The sequence below is a fragment of the Saccopteryx leptura genome, chromosome 3, assembly GCF_036850995.1.
Source record: "Saccopteryx leptura isolate mSacLep1 chromosome 3, mSacLep1_pri_phased_curated, whole genome shotgun sequence".
Taxonomy (NCBI): domain Eukaryota; kingdom Metazoa; phylum Chordata; class Mammalia; order Chiroptera; family Emballonuridae; genus Saccopteryx; species Saccopteryx leptura.
Window position 1 is genome coordinate 221942641 of NC_089505.1, and position 20763 is coordinate 221963403.

The following is a 20763-nucleotide window of genomic DNA, read 5'->3' on the forward strand; positions in this document are numbered from 1 at the left end:
TGGGGTGGGGTGCTGTGGGGTTCAGAAGGGCCACTTCTGACTGTTCTGATGAGCACTTGGTGTCCACTTGAAAGTGGGAGGTGGCTCTGGAGACTTATAAGCACCCAATCCGCTCTGCACTCTGCAAAGAGCCAGCCCCCTTCCCTTGCTTCTCTGTGACTTCCTGCTGCTTATGCTTTGGGACAAATCCACCTTTTTGGAGGCCTCAGGAGTCAGGCAGGTAGGCAGTGGAACTGTGGCCCTTCACACATGTCATCTGACATACCTGGGAACACAGACCCAGCCTACAGACTTGCAGTGTGACCAGGCGCAGTTAGCTTCTGCAGGGGGCCGGCAGAGCGGCATTGTCCCAGGCCAAGCCCAGAGTACCACCAGAGCTGCTCCCTGACAGCCCTGCCTCTTTCCTTGGGCCCTACACCACGGGCTAGCTGTTGACACATTTTCTAAGAGGATCTAGAGCTGACCCCAAGGAGTTAGCAACAGCCACAGGGATGGTTTTCCTAGTTCAATGCTGTAAGAGCAGGGGGGACCACCTGCCAAACCACTGGAGCTGGGAAGGTTTTTCTGCCTGGACACAGCCTCCTTTAAAGAAGCAGACAGGTCCTGGGACACCCCTCCTGTGACCTCCATGGGGTGGGGTGACGATGATGCTCAGGTGTGTTTTCTAGGTGGCTGCTGTGTGTGGCGAAGCTCTGGGAGTCGAGGTAGAAAGATGACATCTCTGGGGTTTTCAGAAAGCATGTTCCAGCGTCTCCACCAAGAGTGCAGTGTCCTTCATGGGTACATGGGCCACAAGAGCAACTGTGGGCAGTCTTTTCTCTCCGCACTTTCTTTCATCTTGTTCTCGCCCAGGCTCGGAGGAGGCTTGTCCTATGCCAGCGGGGTTCACGTCAGGCACTCTCTTCTCTGTTGACTTCCCAGGGAGGCCGGTCTAGAGCATCCCGGCAGCACAGGTGCTCTGGCTCTCTGTGAGGCACACACAGAGCCTCATGATTGTCAAGGCTGGAAACAAGTGCTGAGCAGTCCCTGTGTGTGCCCTGGGACTTGGCTGTCTTTCCAGCTGCTGTGAGAAATTCACGTTTCCATCATCTGTCCTTAATCGCAATTTTCTTAAAACCCATCACCATCTCAAGGGATAGCTTCAAGATTTCCTTTCAGAAAGACACAGCCCTTCTTCAGTGGACATGTGCAGATGGTCTGATGTCCACCGGCTACGAGTAGAGTGGTTCTCTGCCGGGATGAGGCTGAGGAGGGAGAAGTCAGGAGGGTGTTGGGGTGGGAGGAGCAGAAGAGGAAGGACCAGAGTGTGAACACAACACAACGAGCTCCAGCATCCTCAGAGTGCCTGTGCCACCTAGGAAGAGAGGGAAGGCCCTCAGATAGCCATGGCTGGTCCTCTAAGGCCACTTCTGATGGTAAAGCCCAGCTGAAGAGCCCTGGCTGGATACACAGGACTGGCCTCTGAGGACCAGCAAGCCTACTGCCATTGCCCAATGCTGGAAGCTGTCCTCTGAAAGAGTAAATTGGTGCAGAAGCCAAACAGGTCAATAAAAGACAATTTATTGGAAGGGCATCCTCTTGGGTCAGTGTAATTCTATCCAGGTAAAACCTATTGAGGTAGTTTACCTCAATTCCCTTTCCATTAGCTTAGCATTGATTCCTCAGCTGCCGTGGAGCTCTGTGTTGCAGACCTTGTGGGGAGCACCCTGCTGGCCCCTTGATATGAGGCCTCTGACCCCAGGGAACCTTCGGAGCAGCCCTGGGCTGGGGTGGTGGCAGTGCCCACACTCTCCATATCCTCCTGCTGCTGAGAGTGTCAGAGCACTGTACAGATAGTAACTATTATTTTTTTCAACCCTTGGGAAAAACAAATATGGAAACTGAGTGATACACCTATCTTAAGATGATTCAGTGCATGTGAACAGTGTCATTGTGACCCAGACTCTAGAGATGCCGCTCAAGGGACTGCGAGACCTGGCCTAGCTAGCCAAGAACAGGGACTAGGGACATCACAGATGAAGTTGCTTTGCTCATGGAGTCACATCAGCTCGCTCTTAACCTGCCGGATGCAGGAGGAGAATGGGGTTGTTAGGCCGGCATTCCTGTGCTCCACGGCCTCATGCCGTGAGCAGTGAGCAGCAGTGGACGCCTAAGGATCAGCTGATGCTGCATTCCATTGTGGCTCCTCAGAGACCAGGAGTGGAGGACCCGCCATACCGCTATACCGCCTGCTGTTCCCCAGGAGAGGCAGCACAGGGAAACACTGGGGCGCACTCCAGGACGCTGTCCTCCTCTCCACTTGGGCATGCTGGCATCCCCTCCCCAGGATGAGTGGGCTCTGCCCCAGCCACATTTTCCCTCCCCAGCTGGGAGAAGATGGCACCAGCTCCCATATTCTGCACTTTGCCTCCCTCAGGCAGCACCAACCTGTCTGAAAGACTGCTGCTCCCCAGCAGAGGCATGGGCCAGCTCTGTGATGCCGCCTCCTTTGGGAAATCTGAAAGCATCCCTCCATGCCTGCCTACCTGTGTGTCCTCACAGGCTGCCATAGCTGTAGCTCCCTCGTACTGGCACAGCCCGTGTGTACACAGCACAGATACCAGCCTCACCTATTCCCTGGACTTCCCTAGCATTTACCTAATAAATGCTAAGATCTGGAAGAACAGCTGAACCCAGTCCTAACGCCTTGCCCCTAACTCTGGTTTGTTGGCACCAGCTTCCTCAGGGCCTAGACACAACTCTCTCCTTCCCCTCTGAGAAGCAGCACTAGCACTACATGGAGAAGAGCAGAGGCCTTTCACTGGAGTGTGCGGGAATGGCAGTGTCATTATTATCATTAATATCTTCATTTATTGAGAGCCGCTGCTAGCAGGACTGAGTTCATAAACAAGAGTGGGAAAGTTGAGACATAAGGGGGCTTTGTTGTAAACTCAGCTCTCTTACTTGAAATCAACAGTAGATGTTTGGCCACAAAGAGAATCATTTAGTGAGGGTGTCCTGCTTGTCCGTTATTCAGTGAGCATGTGCCTGGGAAATTTGTGTAGAGGGCGGTGTGACCCTGCGAACATCATGCCACCTTGAGTGTGACTAGCCTTTAATGAGGCTGTGTGTGTGTGAGTGACCCTGACCTCTACCTTCATCTGGGTTCAACCAGATTTGCTCCCTCACTCAGGGAACAGGCTCCATGCTGGGCTTATTAATAACGTGTTAGTGTGACACCTTTGGAAGGTTTTCAAGGATCATTTTTGTTCTGATTTTCACCTGACTACGGGCTTTGGAAGCCACAGCAGAATGTACATTTTGGAGCATAGAGTCAGCACACCTGGATGGACAGAGAAAGCTCTTGTGAGGAAGACTCTTTGAGAGCAACAGAGTATGCGTTTCTGGTTTCCTAGCCCTGTAAACTACAGCTGGAGGCCTGGCCAGAATGGTAGCCATCAGGCTGGCCCTGTGGCCAGGAGTGATCAGCAGACATGGTGGGATGTCACTTCCAAGGTTAAGTGTGTCCCAGGCAGCTTCTGTCCCAGGCAGTCTCTTCTCTTGAGTCTCTCAAGAGAAGCAGGCTGCCATGTTGAGGAGCCTTGTGGACAGGTAGGAGCTGAGGCCTCTGACTATGTGACTGAGCTTGGTAGCAGCTCCCCCTGCTCAGCCAAGCCTGAGATGACAGCATCCCTGTTCCCCAATGTCTTGGGGACAACCTCCTGAGAGAGCCTGAGCCAGACCACTGATCTGAGTTGCTCCTGGATTCCAGACTCTCAGAAACCATGTGAGATAATAAATATTGCTTTTAAGCCTCTGCGTTTGGGGGTAATTTGTTACATGGCACACTTGGGGTCCAGGCTGCGAGTGGCTCATCCCTGGGCTTTGTGTCCTTGAGCAAGTGCGAGTCCCCTCTTCGCTGAAGTTCTCTCTTCGTGTGTATTTCTTCTGTTTTACTCCCTTTGTTTCTGTCTTGCCTTAGATTGCTTAAAAGTGAGGCTAGCCTGAGCTGGGGTGAACCACAGGACACCCCCGAGGAGACTGCCTTGGACATCAGCCTGAACTACATCTATCAGGTGAGTTGGACGGCGGTCTGCTTGCAGTCCAGACCTTTCACCAGCTTAATTTAGTGGGTCCCATCACCACCGACATGGGCGCAGCACTCTTGCAGGCTCTGTGTGGGCTGCCGGCACGGATGCTGCGGAACACTCACTCTCCCCACACCAGCACCTGCCACCTGAGGGCCCCACAGGGGCCTTCATTCTGGCCTTGCTGCTTGTTTATCTCGGTTCCTCTCCAGCATGGCTGAGGGGCCCACAGTGCTAACCCCTCCTGCCTGACCCATCTTCCATGAAGGCCACTGCTGCCCTAGTGTTCTCTCTGCTCTCCAGTTCCTGACACTGTGTGCCCTAGCACAGCCAGGAGCCACCACTGATGGAAACCTCTTGGACCTAATTGAGCTGCTGTGCAGAGCTGGCCTAGATGTGGGGCTGCGCCTGCTGCCCAAGACTGACCTCCAGCAACTCCTGCTCCTGCTCCTTGAGAACATCCAGGAGTGGCCGGGGAAGGTACGTTGAGCTCCTGGGCCCAGTGCCAGCCCAGCCTCCTCTACAAGGTCCCAAGTTACCCCTAGCATGCCCCAGATGGGGACAGCACTGCTCTGAGGTCATGAGGTCTTTAGAATGCCAGGAAACACCGCCTATCCCTGGCCTCCATGACTGGCCTCTTCCTCTCCCAAGTGGGCTGATGGAGAGGTCTGGGTGGAAGGTGGCATCTCCCTCAGCCCCTGTGGTGCTGGATGTCCCCACAGCTCCGGCAGTTGTGCTGTGCCCTGAGCTTGGTGTCGGATCACCACCACAACCTGCTGGCACTGTTGCAGTTATTCCTGGATGTGACCTCCCGGAGCAGGTGGGTGCTCCTCCACTCTGCCTCCTCCCTCTGGCACTCATCCCACCCCTGTGACAGGTGAGGTGTAGGGATCCGGAATTGTCCCCATCGGTCGGTCGCAACAAACCTCCCACTTTCTAGGATCTCTAAACCCCAGGAGAAAGAACTAAAAATACAACTCACTAATGAGTTCATTGCAAATGAAAAAAAGCCTAATTTTCTTGCACGGTTTTATTAGCACAATTGTCTTGCACAATTAGGTCCTGAATATGCTGTCCCCACCCTCCCTTTGTTGCCCTTCCTCCCACCCCAGTCTTTGGTGGCAGGTTCCTTCTTGTCATTCAGACCTTAGCTGCCTTGTATCCCGGATCACTCGTCCCTCCCACCCACCTTCCACGCTCTTAGTTTATTCTATTTCGTCTTTGGCACAGTGTTGATCTCTGCCCAAAATGAACTTACTGTTTGTTTTCTTGTTTGTGGCTGCCTCTCCTCCATGTTACGCCCAGGAGAGCAAGTCCTTTTTCAGGGTCACTACCACCTCACCTGCATCTGGAACAGTGCCTGGCACACAGTTGAACGAGGGAAACACATTCAGCCCACAGGGAGATAAGACCCATCCGCTGGACCTGGCCTCCGTCTCTCCTCTCTCTCCCTTCTTCCACTTTAGGCTACAGTGTCGGGATTTATCTCCTGTCCCTGAGCAGACCACTCCCTAATTCCTCACCTCTCCTGGCTGGTCCGTTTTCAGCTACTCCTACTGAGAATGACAGCCCTCCCCCCTTCCAAGCACCTCCAGGAGGACCCCCAGCCTTCACAGGCACTTCCACAGCTCCTTCCCCAGGGTGTCTTATAGGGGCAGCTTGGAGTTTTATTCACCTTCATTTCTGCAGGGCTCAGTGGGTGTGATCATCTGGAGTCCAACTCCAGTCCTGAGACAGGGGCTCAGTCTCTGTCCTACGAATCTGTTTAAAGGAGAGGAGGCCTTTCTATAGACCTGAAAAGGAAGTTTTTGCTCTATATTTGAAAAAACTGGGCTATACATACATATATATACATATATATGCATATACATGTATACATGCACATGTACACACAAAATGAACCTCATTCTTTTCCATAGCTGCATAGTGTTTCCTAGTGTGTGTGCAGTGAGGCCCCTATACATTCCATGTATACAAACTTTGCACATTTATGCAAATATTTCTGTAGGATAAATTCCTTGAGGTGAAATTGGAGTCTTAAAGGACTCACATTTAAAATTTGGCCTCCTGCCTGACCAGGCAGTGGCACAATGATTATCGAGCATTGGCCTAGGATTCAGAGGACCCAGGTTCGAAATCCTGAGGTTGCCAGCTTGAGTACAGGTTCACCAGCTTGAGTGCGGGTTCACCAGCTTGAGTATGGGATCATAGACATGACCCCATGGTCGCTGGCTAGAGCCCAAAGGTCGCTAGCTTGAAGCCCAAAGTCGCTGGCTTGAGCCCAAGTTCACTGGCTTGAGCAAGGGTCACTGGCTGAGCTGGAGCCCCCCAGTCAAGGTACATATGAGAAAGTAATCAATGAGCAACTAAAGAGCTGCAACTACAGCTCTTGAGAGATTAATGCTTCTCATCTCTCTCCCTTCCTGTCTGTCCCTCTCTCTCTCTTTCTCTCCCTCCCTCTCTCTCACTAAAAATTTAAAAAATGTGGCCTCCAGGCCCTGGCCAGTTTGCTCAGTGGATAGAGCGTCAACCCAGCATTCAGATGTACCGGGTTCGATCCCCGGTCAGGGCACACCTGATGAGAAGCAACCATCTGCTTCTGGTCCGTTTTCAGCTACTCCTACTGGAATGACAGCCCTCCCCCCTTTCAAGCACCTCCAGGAGGACCCCCAACCTTCACAGGCACAACCATCTGCTTCTCTTCTCCTCCCTCTCCCCACCTCTCTCTCTTACCTTCTCACAATGAGTGGCTTGGTTGGTCCGCCTGTCAGCCTCAGGAGCATAGCTCGGTTGATTTGAGCATTGGCGCCAGAAGGGGGTTGCCGGGGGGATCCCAGTCGGGATGCATGCGGGAGTCTATCTATCTTCCCTCCTGTCACTTAAAAAACATTTGGCCTCCAAAAAATAGCTGTGCCAGTTTTTTTTAACATTTATGTTTTGTTGTTTTTGTTTTTACAGAGGCAGGGAGAGCAAGAAATATCAACTCCTAGTTCACTTTAGTTGATAGCTTGTCATATGTGCCTTGACCAGGCAAGCCCAGGCTTTTGAACCAGCGTCCTTAGTATTCTGGGTCGACGCTTTATCCACTACCTGACTCAGTACTAATATAATTCTGTTTCTGTTGGCCATTAATCCCATATGGACTCTGTTTTTTGTACGTGTGAGGCAGAGATCTCGTGTATTTTTTACCCCCAAAGAGCCAGCGAACCCAGCACCAGTTTTGTTTTTTTTAAATTAATTATTTATTTATTTATTCATTTTTAGAGAGGAGAGGGAGAGACAGAGAAAGAGAAGGGGGGGAGGAGCTGGAAGCATCAACTCCCATATGTGCCTTGACCAGGCAAGCCCAGGGTTTCGAACCGGCGAACTCAGCATTTCCAGGTCGACGCTTTATCCACTGCGCCACCACAGGCCAGGCAGCACCAGTTTTTTTATTTTGCCTTCATCATATCCTAAACTTAGGGCGTCATTCATCTGTTAGTGGCATGAAGCTTTGATTCATATAATCAGTGTCTTTTGCAGCGTCTCTTTGTAGCTCTGGGCCCTTGGTTAGTGCCCCTTATATGCCAGGAGTGAATAAAACGAACAGCTTCACCCTGCTTTCAGGCGGACACATCCACAAAGTGACACCTCCTGCCGAGAGCTTTGCCAACTGGACGGGTACTATTTATTCATTTACAATTTTATTGTATTTGTTTCTCTAAATACATAAAACATTTAAATAGAACGGAGTACAAAAGGAACTAAGGAGTGTGTGTTGAAAACGTGCCCCTATACCTGTCCCACCTTGCCCACCACCACTTGTGCACGCGAGCTTCCTGCCCTTCTTTCAGCCCATCACCACCTGGGATGGTGAGCTCCCCTCCCTTCTTTCAGCCCATCACCACCTGGGATGGTGAGCTCCCCACTCTTCTTTCAGCCCATCACCACCTGTGATGGTGAGTTCCCCGCTCTTCTTTCAGCCCATCACCACCTGGGATGGTGAGCTTCCCGCCCTTCTTTCAGCCCATCACCACCCGGGATGGTGAGCTCCCCTCCCTTCTTTCAGCCCATCACCACCCGGGATGGTGAGCTCCCCACTCTTCTTTCAGCCCACCACCACCTGTGATGGTGAGCTCCCCACTCTTCTTTCAGCCCACCACCACCTGTGATGGTGAGCTCCCCACTCTTCTTTTAGCCCACCACCACCTGGGATGGTGAGCTCCCCACTCTTCTTTTCATTCCAAGGTATGTTTTGGCCATCATTCCAGATTGGATTAGAAAGAGCTTCTCATTCCTTTTATTGCTGCATTATACCCACTGTGGCTTTTAGCGGCCCCCTCCCCCATGGTGGCAGTGTTGGAGGAGATGGCTGGTGATCTTGTTCTGCCCTTGCTGGTGGCTGCCCCACTGGCCTCAGTGCCCAGACCAACCCCAGGAAGGAAAGCATGTTGTTGCTCAATGGACTGCCACATTCTAAGTCTACCAACTGGCTAAGCACCGAGTCACCAGCATTGACGTGATGCAGGCCACCCCCACCCACTTTGTTCATCAAGACTTCAAGGGATGTGCCATAGATTGAAGGCAAAGTTTAACTTAACCCTGAAAAATCAAAGTAAATACTAGAGAAACCACCCACCCGAAGGGGAGGTTCTTAGAGGAAAGTCTGTCTGGGCAGCACAGCCCTTTGGGGTAGTTCCTGATGTCCATCTTCTGTCCAGGCCCAGCATGTGTTCCCAACAGACCTCTGCAGCTGCTCCCAAGAGCCCTGTGGGAAGAAGACAAGCTGAGGGCTGCTTTTGCTCCCCTAAAATCTGAGGGACTTTCTCAGGCTCCTATATCACCACCCTGAATGTTCATTCAGTGTCCCCCGTGTGCTGCTTCACAGGGGCCCACAGAAGGAGGGCCTGGTCACATGGAGGAGCAGACCAAGGCTTCCTAAGACATCACAAAGCTGACCCTGACAATGACAGAGAGCTGCTTGCCCAGTGTTGGCAAAATGCGCAGAAACAGGCCCTCTCCTCCTTTGTGCATGGAGTGCACATCCCTGTTGTCACTCTGGAGAGCAAGTTGGCCAAATCAAGCAAATGACTTTAAAATATGCAAAACCTTCAACAGACAGTTTAACCTGGGGAAACAGCAACAATGTACTGACAAGAGTATTTAGCACAGTGATGTTCATAAGAGTGAAAAAATTGGAAATGGCCTCAGTGCCCCACGAATTAAACTGCTCATACCCCAGAATATTTTAGAGTACTTAAAAATGATGTCATGGAAGAAAGATAAAGTTAACAAAATAATGCTAAATGAAAAAAGACTCTGAATCCACATGTAAAGTGCGATCCCAGTTTTGTTTGGGAAGGAGAAGTAGTCTTTGGGGTTTAAGATTAATATAAGTGATTTCTGGCCCTAGCCGGTTGGCTCAGTGGATAGAGCATTGGCCCAGCATATGGATATCTTGGGTTTGATTCCCACTCAGGGCACACAAAAGAAACAGCCATTTGCTTCTCTCCTCTCCCTCTCTGCCTTCTTTCCCTCTTCTCCCACAGCCAGTGGCTTGATTGGTTCGAGCATCAGCCCCAGGCACTAAGGATAGATAGCTCAGTTAGTTCAAGCATCAGCCTTGTGCACTAAAAATAGCTGGGTTGATTTGAGCATTGGCCCCAGATGGGGGTGGGGTTACTGGGTTGATCCTGGTTGAGACGCATGTGGGAGTGTGTCTCACTATCTACCCTCCTCTCAATTAAAAAAAAAAAAGCCTGACCAGGTGGTGGCGCAGTGGATAGAGCATCGGACTGGGATGTGGAGGACCCAGGTTGGAGACCCCAAGCTCGCCAGCTTGAGCGCGGGATCATCTGGTTTGAGCAAAGCTCACCAGCTTGGACCCAAGGTCGCTGGCTTGAGCAAGGGGTTACTCGGTCTGCTGAAGGCCCACGGTCAAGGCACATATGAGAAAGCAATCAATGACAACTAAGGTGTCGCAATGAAAAACTGATGATTGATGCTTCTCATCTCTCTCCGTTCCTGTCTATCCCTGTCTATCCCTCTCTCTGACTCTCTCACTGTCTCCCTTAAAAAAAAAAAATATATATATATATATATAGAATATATATATATATTGAATATATATATATGTATATATTGAATATATATATATGTATAAAATCTCCTGACCATGTGGTGGCACAGTGAATAGAGCATCAACCCAGGATGCTAAGGACCCAAGTTCAATACCCTAAGGTGACTGGCTTGAGCACAGGCTTATCCAGCTTGAGTGCAGGTTCACCAGCTTGAGTGTGGGATCATAGACATAATCCCATGGTTGCTCGCTTGAGCCCAAGGTTGCTGGCTTGAGCAAGGGGTCACTGGCTAGGCTGGAGGCCCCAATCAAGACATGTATGAGAAGCAATCAATGAACAACTAAAGTGCCGCAGCTATAAATTGATGCTTCTCATTCTCCCTTCCTGTCTGTTCACCCCCCCCCTGGGGGAGGGGGAAGTATGTGTATGTGTGTGTGTTTGATTTCTGTTCTCTTTGGGCTCATTTCTCTTTTTCAATTGCCCTATTGGCCTTCCTGCTTCTATTCTTAGACCCATAACCTGTTCTCATCACTTAGCTAGAGTCACTTTTTTAAAAATTTATTATCTGACCAGGCAGCAATGCAGTGGATAGCGCATCAGACTGGGACTCAGAGGACCTAGGTTTGAAACCCCAAGGTCGCCAGCTTGAGTGTAGGCTCACTGGCTTGAACTTGGGATCATAGACGTGACCCCATCATCTCTGGCTTGAGCCCAAAGGTCACTGACTTGAAGCTCAAGATTGCTGGCTTGAGCAAGGAGGCATTCACTCTGCTGTAGCCCCTGGTCAAGGCACATATGAAAAAGCAATCAATGAACAAGAAAGGAGCTGCAACAAAGAATTGACGCTTCTCATCTCTCTTCCTGTCTGTCCCTATCTGTCCCTCTCTCAGTCTCTATTTCTGTCACACACAAAAAGTTATTTATTAATTTTAGAAAGAAACAGAAACATCGATGTGTTCCTGTATGTGCCCTGACCAGGTGTTGAACCCACAACCTTTTTGTATCAGGATGAGGCTTTAACCAATCGAGCTATCCAGCCAGGACCAGAGTAACTTTTATTTAATGACTTTTTAAAGTTCTGTTACAGAACATTTTGAACATACACAGAAGTTGAGAGAGTAATGCAATGGGCTCCATGCACCCATGTTCCATCTCAACATTCACTATGGCCATGGGAGTTTTCTTTCATCCTTGCCTGCTCTCCCGACCAATCCTGCTCCAGATCATCGGGAAATAGATCCCAGATATCAGATCATTTTATTTCAGTAGATGTCTCTAAAAGTTAAGGTCCTGTTTTTGTTTGTTGTTGTTGTTTTTAACAGTTATCACACCTAGAACAGTTAACAGTAAGTGAACTACCACAAAAAATTGAGTCACTTTCCTATTCAGGAATTTCTCAAGGCTTGGAAGGAAGTTCATTCTAAGATGGCCTGTAAGGCACCTGGGACTGTGGCCCTGACCTGCTCTGCCCCTTGCTGTCCCTGGGGAACACTGGGGACTTGTCTTGATGTCCTCTCTTTCCAGCACACTTTCCTCCCTTCACATTGGCAGAAGGCTCACACTTTCACATCATTGTGGTCTCTGCCCACATGTCACCTCCTCAAAGAGGCCTCAGCTGACCATCCTTTCCAAAGTAGCTCCCTCCACAGGGCTTCCAGAACCTTACTTTTCTTTGATTTTCTTCCTAATTTGTCATCAAGTATCAACTGTTCCTGGCATTTATTTATGTGTCATCTGCCCCTGCTCCATTAGAATGCAAGCTCCCTGCAGGTGTGTCCTCGGCAACTGGAACAGTGACTAGAATATCCTGTGTGCTCACTGAATATTTGGCCCTCTTCTTATCTCTGCTTTTGTGATGGAGATACATACAGGTTTGGGTTGTTTATTGCTAATTTGTTTTTAAGGGAAAAGAGAGAGTTGTTCCCGGATATTGGGCATCCTTTCTCTGTTGGGGGAATTCCTGACTGTGCCCGGCTCTACAGAGAAGCCAAGCCAGGTATTCCTTTGTCGCGTCCTGAGAGCTGGCGTCCACACGCCAGTCAGATGCTCCTGAAGGAAGGAGTGCAGACAACAGCCCTTCCCACTCTTCCTGGGCAGGGACCTGGCCTGCACACTGCTGCCCAAGTCCCTTGGTTTCTGACTGGTTTTCAAACCCCATTCTTCACCTTCCCACTATTCCAGATCTCCCCAGCATCTTCCTTTTCTGTCTGAAGCAGGCAGGTTCTGACCACCGGGAGGGAGCTGGCTGAGGAAGCAGAAGTCAGGGAGCCTTGGAAGAGAAGAGCCTCAGAGTCATGAGGTCTTTGCATGTACAAGAGCAGGGACACTTCCAGGAGTGCCATAGCTTTCTCCAAGGCCACTTTGTTTCGTCCATTTCTCACATTGCCAGGATGTTTCTCTCGACCCCTCCTCCCGTACTGAGGATCCCAACAGTCCTGGACAGACTCTTCTAGAACCTTTCTTCTGCAGTCATCCCTTCTTATTTCTAAACCTTTAGCTTCTTATTCTCTCCTGGCTCTTTCTCCTCCGCAAATGATTGCACTTGTGAATCTCCTACCTTAGAACAGTTCTGTCTCCATCTACAATTCCCTGCATCTCCAGACTTTCCTCTCACTCCATATCTGAACCCTACATACATGCTGCATTCTTCAGAGCTCAGAGTGTTGTAGGGAGTTCTCACCTGAGAAATTAGACATTTAGAACATTCTAGAAGGAGGCAGCCAAGGTCTAAAAAACTTACAATTTCAGAAGGGTTCAAAATTTGGAGGAACAAGAAATAAAGATGAAATTCATGTCTAGGGGTCAAGGAATCATGACTACTGCTGGGAGGTAGACTATAAAGGAAAAGCAAGTCACAATGAAGCCAGGAGTGTGAGGGTTAGTGGCTGAAGAGGATCTGGCTCACTTTTATTAGTGAGTGTGGGTAGGGAGGTGGTGGGAGTGACTTGAACCAGAAGTGGAGAAGACACAGCTCATCTGGCACCAACCACTCCATCTCAGCTGCTTTGTCATTGGTGACCTACTGACTTTTTCTCATGAACAAGTGTCATTCTCTTCCCTGGCTTCACAATACCACCCTCCTGATCTCCCTCCCTCTCTGTGCCCCTCCTCAGTCGCCATCCACTGCCCCTTGAGCCTTGCTGTGCCCCAGGATTCTTCCCAGGCCCTCTTCTCTGTCACTGGCTGCAGTCAGTCTCAGGACACCTTCTGGGTGGGGTACTGTGGTGCTTGGAACATTGGGGAGCTCAGGTGCCCCCACCCAGCTGATGAAGTGTTGTTGCCTTGCCAGCATACCCCAGGAGCTGCCTCTGCAGAAGACAGTCACCTTCCCCAAGGTTGGGCTCCTTTCTTAGGAGTAGCCAGTGATGGGGAGGCTACAAAGCCCTCACTCCAAGATGTCTCTGAAGGACCTCACCGGCCCCAGAGCTCCTTGTGGGTCAGCTTTGCTGGGAATACGTCGCAGCCTGGCTTTCTCTTTGGCCCAAACCTTTCTTCACTCCCCTACAGGTGATAATCCCAAGAGCACCTGTCTCCCTCTCCCCCCATAGGTTTCCTACATTCTCATCTCCATTTCAGAGCCAACTTCCTAGGGAAGTCAGCCTGAGACTCCAATGTCCTCCACATCATGGCTTCAACTTTATCTACATGCTAAGGGCTCCCACGGCTACCCCTGTGGCCAGGTTTTTTTTGCTCAGCCTCACATTTCTGTGGGCAGGTATTTCCAGTTCAGCATGTATGAAGCAGAAGTCACCACTGCCAAAGAGGGCCACTGCCCCTGTTGTCCATGGCCCCGTGGTGGCATTGGCACCTGCCCGCCACCTGAAGCTTGGGAGTGTGTGTGCACCTTCTGTCCTGTCAGAATTCCCCATCTCCCACAACACTCATCTCCCGTTGTCACCGTACTGTGGCTACCATGGTTCCAGCTTTCACTGCCACGCCCTGAATGTCTTTCTCCTTCCAGGCTCTCTCCCGTCTAACCAATCTTCCTCCCCACACACTGTCCAGGAGTGTGAACTTCCTTCAAACACACATCTGGCCATATTGCTCCTATGCTTACAATCCTTCAGGCTTCTGTCTTGAGGATGAAGTTAAGCAGCCCAATTTCATAGACAAGGGCCTCTGAGACTCTTTCCAGTTAAACCTTTTCCCCTCTTCCCACTCCTGTCCCCCACAGGCTCCCATGCTCCAGCTGTGTCCTAAATCTTTGCAGCCACTACAACCACAAGCATTTGTCTCTGAGCTGGGTTTTTTTTTTCCTATTTAGAGAGAGAGGAAGAAAGGGAGGGAGGGAGAGAGAGAAATGGATTTATTGCTCCACTTATCTATGGATTCATTGGTTGATTCCTTTTTTTTATATTTTATTCATTTTAAAGAGGAGAGAGAGAGAAGCAAAGGAGGAGCAGGAAGCATTAACTCCCATATGTGCCTTGACCAGGCAACTCCCAGGGTTTTGAACTGGCTACCTCAGCATTCCAGGTCAATGCTTTATCCACTGTGCCACCACAGGCCAGGCCCATTGGTTGATTCTTGTATGTGCCCTGACCAAGGATCAAACTTGCAACTTCGGCATATGGATGATACTGTAACTGACTAAGCTACCTGGCCAGAGCTCTCTCTGAGCTTTGGGCATCAGTTCCCTCTTCTTAGGCATCTTCTTCCCCTCTCCTCTTCCCCTTTGTCTGTCTGTACATGTTTCCTCACTCTCAAGACTAGGCTCAGAGCAAGGCATCTCCTGTTCCCAGAAACCTGCCGCCACAGACCCTGGTTGCTGGTGCCCTTTGCAACCCCTTAGGCTGGAGCATCTCTAGGGAGGAGTGTGACTGCCTTCTGGTGCTGAGAGCCTGGCAAAGAGGAGGCATTCAGTGAGTGTGCTTGTGGAGAAGTTGCTTCTGGAGTGCACATTCAAAAAGCTTAGAGAGAGAGGTGATTTTTAGTAGCAGACTCCAGAAAGAAAGATGGCTCAGGTTGGCTAGGAGATCCTGCAATAAGATTGATTATGGACTGCAAACGAACCAGTAAGAAAAAAGGCGGAAAGTAGCTAAAGGCTACTGGATCGCAGATTTTGGAAGATGGAAGATGGAAGGAAGGGTTCAAAAGCAAGGCAAATAGCCTGACCAGGCGGTGGCGTAGTGGATAGAGCATCGGACTGGGATGTGGAGGACCCAGGTTCAAGACCCCAAGGTCGCCAGCTTGAGTGCAGGTTCATCTGGTTTGAGCAAAGCTCACCAGCTTGGACCCAAGGTCGCTGGCTTGAGCAAGGGGTTACTCAGTCTGCTGTAGCCCCCCAGTCAAGGCACATATGAAAAAGCAATCAATGAGCAGCTAAAGTGCCACAACAAAAAATTGATGCTTCTCATCTCTCCCTTCCTGTCTGTCTGTCCCTATCTATCCCTCTCTCTGATTCTCTCTTTGTCAAAAAAAAAAAAAAAAAAAAAAAAAAGGCAGGGCAAATAGACAAACAGCACAGACCAGAGATAATACTGTGGGGGAAAACTTAAGGCCTGTTGAAGGGATATAAAATTGTTTTAAAAACAGGGAGTACTGGCCTGGCCTGTGGTGGTACAGTGGATAAAGCACTGACCTGGACCGCTGAGGTCGCCGGTTCAAACCCCTGGAATTGCCTGGTCAAGGCATATATGGGAATTGATTCTTCCTGTTCCTCCCCTTTTCTCTCTCTCTCTTCTCTAAAATGAATAAATAAAGTCTTTTAAAAAATTAAAAAACAGCCTGACCTGGTGGTGGCGCAGTGGATAGAGCATCAGACTGGGATGCGGAAGGACCCAGGTTCAAGACCCCGAGGTCGGCAGCTTGAGTGCGGGCTCATCTGGTTTGAGCGAGGCTCACCAGTTTGGACCCAAGGTCGCTGGCTCCAGCAAGGGGTTGCTTGGTCTGCTGAAGGCCCGCGGTCAAGGCACATATGAGAAAGCAATCAATGAACAACTAAGGTGTTGCAATGCGCAATGAAAAACTAATGATTGATGCTTCTCATCTCTCTCCGTTCCTGTCTGTCTGTCCCTGTCTATCCCTCTCTCTGACTCACTCTCTGTCTCTGTAAAAAATAAATAAATAAAATTAAAAAAAAAATTAAAAAACAAAGCCTGGCCCTGGCCGGTTGGCTCAGCGGTAGAGCATCGGCCTGGCGTGCAGGGGACCTGGGTTCGATTCCCGGCCAGGGCACATAGGAGAAGCACCCATTTGCTTCTCCACCCCCCCCTTCCTCTCTGTCTCTCTCTTCCCCTCCCACAGCCGAGGCTCCATTGGAGCAAAGATGACCCGGGCGCTGGGGATGGCTCCTTGGCCTCTGCCCCAGGCGCTAGAGTGGCTCTGGTCGCGGCAGAGCGTGCCCCGGAGGGGCAGAGCATCGCCCCCTGGTGGGCAGAGCGTCGCCCCCTGGTGGGCGTGCTGGGTGGATCCCGGTCAGGCGCATGCGGGAGTCTGTCTGACTGTCTCTCCCCGTTTCCAGCTTCAGAAAAAAATACAAAAAAAAAAAAAAAAAAAAAAAAAAAAAAGCCTGACCTGTGGTGGTGCAGTGGATAAAGCATTGACCTGGAAATGCTGAGGTCGCTGATTCGAAACCCTGGGCTTGCCTGGTCAAGGCACATATGGGAGTTGATGCTTCCAGCTCCTCCCCACCTTCTCTCTCTGTCTCTCCTCTCTTTCTCCCTCTCTGTCTCTCTCTCCTCTCTAAAATTAAAAAAAGAAAAAAAATTAAAAAACAAAAGAAAACAGGGAGTGCTGTTTGGGCTGACAGTGAAATGTTAACAGTGATGGAGAGGAAAACACTACAAAATTCTTCTTCTGCTTCTGTCTTCTTTGTCCGGGAGCATAACATTTCATCTGGATGCAAATATTGACCGAAACAACTTGAAGCCTAAGACAGTGGAGAAGACTGTGTGACAGCATCTGGCTATGCGAAATGAGTTTAAGTCCCCTCCAGTGTAGGGACATCCGACATCGGTCCTGAGAGGCAGTCCCGAGGGAGGGAGAGCTTCCAAGAGCTGGGGATGGGGTGTAGAAGGTGCTCTCCTCCCTCAGCCTAACTCCCTGGGGAATGGCTTGTGAGTTAGGCATCCATAACTGCTGTCTAGGATGCCTAAGAACAGTCGTACCAGCCAACCTTCATTTATTTTCTGACAGCCAGCAAGAAAGTACTTGAGAGACTGTCTAGGTTTTTCTAGGACATTGGATAGAGACCTCATTGCATCTTGCGATGTTAACGAAATGTGGGCTGAATGATGTAAAACTAGACGGGCTCATCACCAAAAGGTACTGCTGGCCATCGGAGTCTGCCTGGGGGCTGGCCTTGTGGCCACCAGAGTTCTGTCATCACCAAGAGTTTGACCAGGCCGACCCAGCTTCTCAGATGAGGCCATTAGTGGAACAATGTTCAGATACATGCATGACATTAATACGACTGACAGCAAATTGAAGATCCCAGGAGATCTCAACAGACCATAATGATGGACTGGGCAGAAAAGAGAGACTCAGCTGCACAATTCAGAACAAGATGTAGGGAAAGGGATTTGACAACAATAGATATGGAAAAGACTTTGGGCTCAGTGTGTTAACTGCACAGCATGGTGGGACCTCTGTGGAGATGAACACCAGCATCAGCTCAGAGGGCCTCGCCTGACCTGAGTGCTTACAACCCCCAGGATCCCTCAGAGGACCCAACCCAGAATGGCAGAAGATGGAGAACTGTGGCTGGTGCTCCAGGAGTGGTGGCCAGGGGAAGTGTTGCAACCTCCCTCATGTCTGCAGAGGCCCCTTAAATGGACAAACAGGCAGATGTTAGCGGAGGTGACCTTTAACAGGTTTTCTGGGTCTAATACCAAAAACAAAGAAAGGAAGGAGGGAGGGAGAGACTGATTGTCTATATGAACTCTATTTACGGCATAATAGTAGCTTTTTGTTTAGTGACAATATGCATGTAAGAAAGGACACAGCAGAGGCAGACAAAGCACTTTACAAAAGGGACTGTCTGTGTAGCCACCACTACATCATGGGAGAGACTGTCGCCTGCTCCCCAGAAGCCCCCTCAGGCTTCTCCCAGGTGTTCCCTCTGCAAAGAAAAAGAAAAAAGAGAATACCTTTCCCCGACTCTTATCGCACAGACTGGTTCTGCGTGACTTTGAACATGACAGAAATGGGACCACACGGGGTTCTCTCTGTGTCTACTGCCTTGGTGAAGCGTCAGCACTTTGTGTGTGGATTTCATCCATGTTGAAGACACTGGGTCCTTCAAGGCACCATATGGCGTGAAAGGGTCTGTGGCTGTCTGTACCCTGCCACCTCTTCCTGTCCCAACTGTGTATGCCCACGGTGAAGAGTGCCTCAACCTGTGTGTGGATGACCGGCAGACCACAGAGGAGGTGGCCTTCATCTCTTAGCCAGGCCCTGGTTTTTTCTGCCTGGGCAGCATGTGCTCAAGTGCAGAATAAAAGACTCCAAGTGAAGGACTGAGGGCAGGTGGCCTGAGCAGCAGCAGTGACCATGAGTGGCCTCCTGGACTGCCTGGAGAGGCAAGCTGAGCAGAAGCCCTGAGGCAGGGTGTTGTGTGCAGAACAGGCCACTATTGTTGCTTCCTGAGCTGCCCTAGAGACACGCCTTTGGCCAGATGCCTGATGGCCTTTTAGGGTAGCTCAGCCTTGGCAGGGCCTGGTTCCCTTCCTGAGGAGGGAAGACCAGGGGCACAACAGGGGGCTGCACTGACAGCCTGCTTTTCCTCACAGCCTCTGCAGGGTGCCGGCTACCGTGCCCCTTTGCAGAAGCCAAAGGCAGGCCTGGAGGCTGGGAAGCAGAGTGCCTGCATTCCACTTCCTGGCTCTGCTGGGAGTCAGGAAAAATCATTTCCAAATTTCCCAGCACTTCAGGCTCCTCGGAGTGCTAATCCAGTGTCCTGGTCTTACCAAGGCCTGTGGGAGTGGTGGGGGCAGGGCTGAGGCCAAGGCCTGGCCTCTGGCCTGCTCTGAGCAATAGGGCTGGAGTTTTGCCTTATATGACAGTGGATGGGATGGCTCCAGTGTCTTTTGCATCCTCCTTTGTCCACCCAGCTTGAGCCCGGTTTGAGTTCCTGGGAGGCTTTGCCTCTTAGGTCGGGCAGCTTCCAGGGAGGAGAAGCCCAGAGCAACCTCATCCAGTCCTGGCCCTTTGCCTGCCCCATGCACAGTCTGGGTGGTGTCTGGGGTGGATCTTTGCTTCTCCTCTGTAGAGGGAGTTCTGTCTAAAATTAAAAAGTGGCCCTGTCCCCTCTCCCTGTGGGAATTGAAAGTGCAGAGGACTGTGTTTAAAAGGGAGAGCCATTAGGATAAAAGACAGCAGGCAGGCGGGACAGCGAGGGGGATTATCACCCTCAGTTGTGGGTTTCTTTTTATCCATTCACCCCTTTAGTGCTTTTTCTGGTGCTTTTCTTCATTTCTGGACATCAGCCCTGGCCTGACCCACCCACCCGTTTCTTCTGGAACCAACGGCTGTGCTTCACCAGCCTACCAGCGCCCCCACCCCCAGGCCAGCCCCTCCCTGCCTGCCCACTGTGGTAAAGGAGCTCCTGGCAGTTCTGGCTTGGATTACTGACTCAGATGCAGGACTTCTGACTCTGGCTGCAAGTTCGCTCAGAGCAGCAGCTCAGAGGGGCCATTTACCTCCCACTGTGTTCCCTGCCCAGCTGCTGCTGGTGCTCCCCAGAACAGCTGGAAAGCAGGTCCTGGCTGACTGTGAGGGAGAAGCCATGCAGGGTGTGTAATGGGGCCAAGACCCAGGGAGAAACTGGAGGGGGTGGTTCTGAGGAGGCATCTGGTTATCCTCACAGGGTTTTAGTCTGGGAGACCTCAGGATAAGGGGCTCCTGTTTTCTGTCCCGTGGTACCATCCAGATGGAGCTACCTCTCCTCAGGAGTCAGAAGGTGGCATGGGAACACTGAGGCCTGCAGAAAAAGGCCAAAGCTAACCAGAGACAGGTATGGGAAGACCCCACGCTGGTTAATGTTAAGTCTTCTAGGTCAAGAATGGATGGGGGAAGCCTGACCAGGCAGTGGCGCAGTGGATAGAGCGTTGGACTGGGATGCGGAGGACCCAGGTTCGAGACCCCGAGATCACCAGCTTGAGTGCGGGCTCATTTGCTTTGAGCAAAGCTCACCAGCTTGGACTCAAGGTTGCTGGCTTGAGCAAGGGGTTATTCGGTCTGCTGAAGGCCCACAGTCAAGGCACATATGAGAAATCAATCAATGAACAACTAAGGTGTCGCAACGAAAAACTGATGATTGATGCTTCTCATCTCTCTCTGTTCACGTCTGTCTGTCCCTATCTATCCCTCTATCTGACTCTCTCTCTGTAAAAAAAAAAAAAAAAAGAATGGATGGAGATAGCCAGACCCTCCCAGGGTTGCCAGATAAAATGCAAATGTGGCATGGTAGAAACTCATGCTGTAAAAATTATTCTTTATCTATAAGGAATTCAAATTTAACTGGACATCCTTTACTTTTATTGGCCAAATCTGGCAATCCTGTATCAACTCCAGCTGAATTCTGTCTTTAAGTAATAATTTTGTTGAACTGTAACATAAGACAGAACAGAACACAGACCATAAGACATATGGCTCAATGGATTTCCACAAGTTGGACACGTGGAAATAGCACCTAG

General features: G+C 50.5%; 1 protein-coding gene across 1 annotated transcript in view; it reads left to right on the forward strand.

Annotated features, from left to right (window-relative positions):
* Window positions 1–20763, forward strand: part of FAM178B (family with sequence similarity 178 member B) — a 106021-nt gene that overhangs the window by 47999 nt on the left and 37259 nt on the right. The window contains exons 9-11 of the mRNA XM_066377664.1: window positions 3962–4055; window positions 4371–4547; window positions 4790–4887. Of these exons, the coding sequence (XP_066233761.1) occupies window positions 3962–4055; window positions 4371–4547; window positions 4790–4887 (369 nt within the window). The remainder of the gene's footprint in view (window positions 1–3961; window positions 4056–4370; window positions 4548–4789; window positions 4888–20763) is intronic.